The 6,000-nt window shown below is 41.3% G+C and overlaps 1 protein-coding gene across 1 annotated transcript; it reads left to right on the forward strand.

Annotated features, from left to right (window-relative positions):
- Nucleotides 1-1,007: 1,007 nt before the first annotated feature.
- On the forward strand, nucleotides 1,008-2,823 carry LOC128430318 (dynactin subunit 6). Its single transcript, XM_053416362.1, has 7 exons — nucleotides 1,008-1,100; nucleotides 1,319-1,383; nucleotides 1,486-1,591; nucleotides 1,678-1,766; nucleotides 1,990-2,037; nucleotides 2,290-2,432; nucleotides 2,524-2,823. The coding sequence occupies exons 1-7, from the start codon at nucleotides 1,063-1,065 to the stop codon at nucleotides 2,620-2,622; spliced, it is 588 nt and encodes a 195-aa protein (XP_053272337.1). The 5' UTR covers nucleotides 1,008-1,062; the 3' UTR covers nucleotides 2,623-2,823.
- The last annotated feature ends 3,177 nt before the right edge of the window (nucleotides 2,824-6,000 follow it).

Here is a 6,000-nt window from a genome sequence, read left to right on the forward strand (position 1 = left end):
CTCCGCGCTTCAAAACTCATCAGCCATCAAGTCACACGGAGTTACGACCCGCCACTTCCGGTTACCCGTGCTTAAAACATAAAACGCAATTGTTCTGAGATGATTTGTGACCATTGTTTATTTTTTTATTTAACACAATCAGGTCGTGCATCTCTTATTAAGAATAATCTGTCGTGTGGGATTGATGAATAGGGAATGGGATCTTTTTCCATTATTTAGTTTAATTTGTTGTAAAGTGTACGTTTTTAGAGTAACCTTGATTGATTGCAGAGATTTATTCTGAAAACAAGGACTATAGCATTTCTGTTTCAATCATAGTTGATTGTTGCTGACTTGATATAAATCAAATCCCACTTCACACAGACGAAGCCCTGTTAAAACCCAGACTGGTTGCAGCACCAGTAGCAGCACCAGTTAGACTTTAATGGAACATTATGTTAGAATTATTTGACCTTTGTTTCCTCCTCATACTGTAAATTGGCTCGTTCTGTCACTGACTCCACTCCCATTCTTTGGTTATTGGCGACATCTGCAGGACACGTTGTGTTACTGCAGTGAGAAATCAATTAATCAACCAATCCTACATAAACTGGATTTGATCAAAAAGACTGTTATTTAATGCCAACAATTTGAGTAAAAAATGGAAATCCTGCAAAGTATGGTACAGCAGATGAATGTGTATTTAAAAAAAGGATAAAGGACACAATTTAAAGTATAAGACTAGAGATATAAAAAGATGTAAAATAAAGATAAACTTGAGAAGCATCTTGTTAATGTATTTGTATTAAATTAAGTTCATCATTATTTATTGTATTTTAAATTAAATGGAAACATTTAAACATCCTACGTTTAAGGATGTTAATTAAGGTTTAAAAAATTACTGAGAATAAAAGCTTATGTGTTTAATTTCGGGGTTTGCAGTACCGTGTGAAGACAGCAGAAGGCAGTCAAGTCTCAAACTGGTGTTTCCAGACAAACACAATCGAACCAGATCTCACGCACAGAACCTCTGAACTAGGATGAACAATCAATTGTCGACTAAATCAATTCCTCATCGCAGGGATGTCGGACGCCAGCAAACAGCTGATGGCTCAGAAAAGGTAAAGAAATACATCTGATCATCTGTTTATAACATGTATCGGCTTATGATTGATCAAGTTAAAGGATCCATAAATAAAAACATGTCATTTTACCTTTTTAATATCCTGTAATATCCCTGATGTCAACACAGACATCGAGGCAGTACTGAGGTCTATATATATCATTACTGCTCCTATAAATCGTTGATTATAACATATTCTCCTGTGTGTTGTTACAGTGGTAAAATTGCAGCTGGAGCAGTTGTGTGTGTTGAGAGTGAAATAAGAGGAGATGTGTCCATCGGTGAGAGATTCAATTCCACTGTTAACGCCCCTTTATACTTTTGTTTTTTATAACAGGCTCCTGACTGTCGCTGTTAATCTTTTATTTTTGATATTTCCACAGGAGCCAGAACAGTCGTCCACCCAAAGGCCAGGATCATAGCAGAGGCTGGGCCTATTGTCATTGGAGAGGGGAATCTAATAGAGGAGCAGGCTCTTATTATTAACAGGTAATAATAACAACATTCATAATAATAATAATGATTTGAGTTTCAGTTCACGTGATCTCTCCTGGTGTATTTTTTGTATTGTCTAGTTATCCAGAGAACATCATGCCAGACACAGAGGGGGTGGAGCCAAAGACCATGACGATTGGAACCAACAACGTGTTCGAGGTCGGATGTGGTATCCTTAACCGTTTTAAAATAAATTAGTAAATTACTGTTTTATCACAAATATCTCAATTTATGTTATATTAGAAAAAACGCCTCAGGAGAAATAACAAGTATTACATATTTTGACCAGCAGAGGGCACTGAATAGTTAATTATGCTACTTTGAAGCGTTTCAGGGCTAATATAAAAAGATTGCAATTTCTTAGAATTAAATCCTTAATAATTCTACCACAGTTTCCCAAGCTCTGAAAATTGGGGACAATAATGTGATTGAGTCTAAGGGTAAGTACTTTAATCCTTTACTGTTCTCCTCTAGTCCTGTCTTGTGATTTTATTACATTTAATTGTTGTCATTTATCTTGATATATTCAGTATAACATGATACAATAGATGATCTGTAAAATGATTAAAGGAACAATAATGTTATTAATTTACATAGTAATCTAATACCTGACAAATAAACACGAATCATCAAATTTATGCAAACTATAAAGAGTTTCTCGTCTCTTTCCCTTTTCTCTCATTGAATTGCAGCTGACCTCGGGAGGAATGTGATCCTGACCAGCGGCTGCATCGTGGGCGCCTGCTGCCAGGTCAACACGTGCGAGGTCGTGCCCGAGAACACGGTCGTGTACGGATCCAACTGCATCAGACGCGTGCAGAGTGAGAAGCCGCAGGTCAGTTCTCCACCGAAGCTTTGGTTGAGACTTTATCTTCATCTAGTGGATTCGTGTAACCAGCAGGTGGACATTTGTTTTTGTCTCGTAGCCTCAGACTCTGCAGCTCGACTTCCTCATGAAGATTCTGCCCAACTACCACCACCTGAAGAAGACGGTGAAGGGAGGCGGCACGCCCGTGAGGAACTGACGTGGAGGAATTTAAACGTCCTGCAAACGCCGACACCACGAACTCTCACATTTCCCTCAGCTTGCACTCGCTTTTTCACTCGTTTGTCCCTAATGTCTAATAAAATCACCTGCAGCATCAAAAAAGTTCAGCATACTCTACATTTCTTCCACCAGGAGCCTATCAGGGGACTTTTGAGGCCCAAAGAATTTTTTTCCCAGGATTTAAAGGTGTTTTTACATGTCTGCCATTATCAGCCCCCCCCCCCCCCCCCCCCCTTAGCTTGGGCCCCAGCGGCCCTGACTGCTATTATTCTTTTACATGTCTGACCTCATTTGAAATGTGTTGTAGTCCTGAAATAAAACCTTTTCAAATAAGTTAATCAATATTATTCATCTTTATTTATAATTGATCAAACAAAGGGACAGCAGATTCTAATAATGATTAATGGTTTTATATTGTCTATATTTTGTGACCACAAGGTGGGGGTATTGAGCAACTCTTTGCACACCTCCTGCCTTGAAGGCTTTGGGTTGGTCAGGTGATACAAAATGTGCAATTAAAATATGATTTATTCACACTAAAGCTTAAAATATCTATGTCATCATGTTAATGTTTAAAAAATAGTCTATATATAATGTAGTTTTCTGAAAATATTAGCGACAGAATACGCGAGCACTGGCGACTTCCAACCTGATCTAAAAAGTACGGTAATGATTCCCAAAAAAGATATCTGTGGGTGTGGTGGTCCCTATCTCGTTCCGGTGGGTTGCCAGTTCTGCGGCCTCCCACCAGGGGTTGCCAAATTGGTGCCGGGGTACAGTGGGACTTCCACACAGAGATTTGGTTTATTGTAATTGACATGGGTGGGGTTGTGACTTGCATTTCTTTCTGCAGGGTCTGAATAACGCCTGGCGCCCTCCTGCTTGTGTCGAAGCCCCTTGGGTTTTGCTCCCATCTGTGCCACACACACAGATTAGGGTGTGGGTTGAAATGTGTTTGTGTGTTTGGTGGACAGCTCGATCATGGCCTGACATAAAATAAATACTGATGCCACATTTTACAGTTGTTTTCCTGTGGACGTGAAGCGAGCTGGAGGCCGCCGCTCCGGCTCCTCAGAGTCTGAAGGGTTTGTGTCACGCTCGGCGAGGAGGGCGCCACACGGCACAGCAGCTCCCTGCAGGAGGCCCACAGCTGGTGTCGCACTCTGCCAATACTCATTTGAACATGTCACGGTGGAGTCCCACGAGGAGTCCACACCGACCAGGGGCTAATTATTTCAGCCGAGGAGTGCAGCCGGGGCCATGTCTAGGCTCCTCTCTGTTCTCACTTTGTCTTTTTTTTTCCACTACCATCATTTTTTACTTTGGGGTGTTGCCAAAGCGTAATTTTCCTTTTATATGACAAGGGGGACAGATGCTGGGGCGCAGTTGCACGAATGTGGAGCTAATGGGGGGAACGGGGGGGCAAGAGTGGCCTTTTAATCTGCAGAGGGTCTTTACATAGGCTAAATGATGATAGCAACTAACGTTAGGAATTTAGAGAGGAAGTTCAAATGGTGATCTATATTTGGAAACTGTTATTTATACCTCTGCCGTACTGTACTGGTGGGAGACTGAATTCTCCAGCTTCCACTGGTTTGTTCGAGCTTTTTGTTCATGGCGGTGGTGTTTGCTTCTCTGCCACCGGGGTTATCTCAAGTCAATGTTTGGCTACAATACGCAGCATTCCCTGAGGAGTCAATAACATCTTATCGTATACACAAAGAGAGCGGCATGGGATTTCAGTTTGTCGTTCGGTGGAAAGAAATGCGAGTGAGACCCGTTTCTCTTCGGCCATTTGGAGACACGTCGAACTCTGACATTTCGCGAGAGCAACATCAACAACAACAACAACAAAAAGTTCTTCCCCTTGGTTTCACCGCGGAGCTCTCCGTCTTCTGCAGTTGTTGTCGTCCACTGCAGTCAGTCATGTTCAAACAGGCCACCGGTTGGTTTCGGGTGGATAAAGGCTTTGTGACAGCTGACCTTTGCAGCCAGGTCCACGCCACCTTTCGAAAAGTGAAATGTGACCTATAGGCCGCAGTGATTTCCACTGCAATCCAACAGAAATAATTAATTTCATCACAACAGGGAACAACTGGATGTCCTGTCTTTTTTTTTTTCAGCCACGTTAGCAGCTCTGCAGACGGCTACGTGGGATGGTCAGGGGCAGATACATTTCACTCATGGATTGCTATGAAAATTGGTAGACATCCACATTCCCCAGAGGATAAACCCCAAAATCTTTTTTATTTTTGCATTGTGTCAAAAGCTAGTTTGTCTCGTACTTATGATCACATTACACCTCAGCTCAGATTAAGATGGCGACAGTGGTAAACCACATACATTGTTTATAAAGATGGACGATGTGATTGATTGATTGGTTGTTCAAGCAATGTTATTATTGTTGTTTACATATTTACCTTTTAATTTCTGAGCATAGTGTTTATGTTAGCTGTGGTGAAATTATATGCAGTTTATTGGACAAATGAATGACATGCTCAATACACATGAACATACTGCGTGATGTTTTTATTTAAAAGTAGGAGACAAGTTTCCCCTTTCCTGTAAAAAATAGATATGAACAGAAATATGAAATAGTCATTTTACAAAACGTGATGTGACAATCGTAACATTTGTATATGCATCAGGAAAAAAGTGACAATATATGATTTTCAATCACAGTAAGTGAAGGTCAGAGTCCTGCAGAGAGCATAAAACATTGTTTGGAATATGCACATTCTTCAATAAAGATTACAAGCGATGGTAAAGACAACAACCTCAGGAGCCGGGCTTTAGTTCAACCTTTTATTGGTTCCACTGCAGAACAAAGAGAAGATAGAAGTTGACGCACTTCCCTTTGACCTGCTTTAAGACATTTTAGGACCCACTCAGAAGCATTCAAAGGGAACATTATGGCCCATTATGCAGACCTGTGTCAACATTTGGGAATTCAAGCCTCGGAGACGTACTTAACGCGACCTCTGCTCTCCTGCCTCTCCACGGCTCACTGAGCCGTGAGAGCCTATAGTACAGTCTCATGACACACACTTGTCTCCTCAATGTGTTTCTGTGCATTCCCGTAACTGCAGGTTTTCCGTAAATGAAAGAAAGGAAAGGATTATTTTTGTCCTGAGCTGTTTTCCTTCATGTGGCTCATCAGATTTCACACAAAGTCCCACCTCACCACTCTCGAACGCTCGCATTCTCTTCCTCTCGGCCCGTCCAACAACGGGAAATATGACTTTTCTCAAACCAAAAATTGTTTTCCCAGACACCTGCCTCATTAATTTAACATTTTTGGCCATTTGGAAAGGTTAACCCAACCTGAAATCAGTGACTGCTCCAGCCAAAAAAG

This window comes from Pleuronectes platessa, chromosome 23 (assembly GCF_947347685.1).
Source record: "Pleuronectes platessa chromosome 23, fPlePla1.1, whole genome shotgun sequence".
NCBI lineage: Eukaryota > Metazoa > Chordata > Actinopteri > Pleuronectiformes > Pleuronectidae > Pleuronectes > Pleuronectes platessa.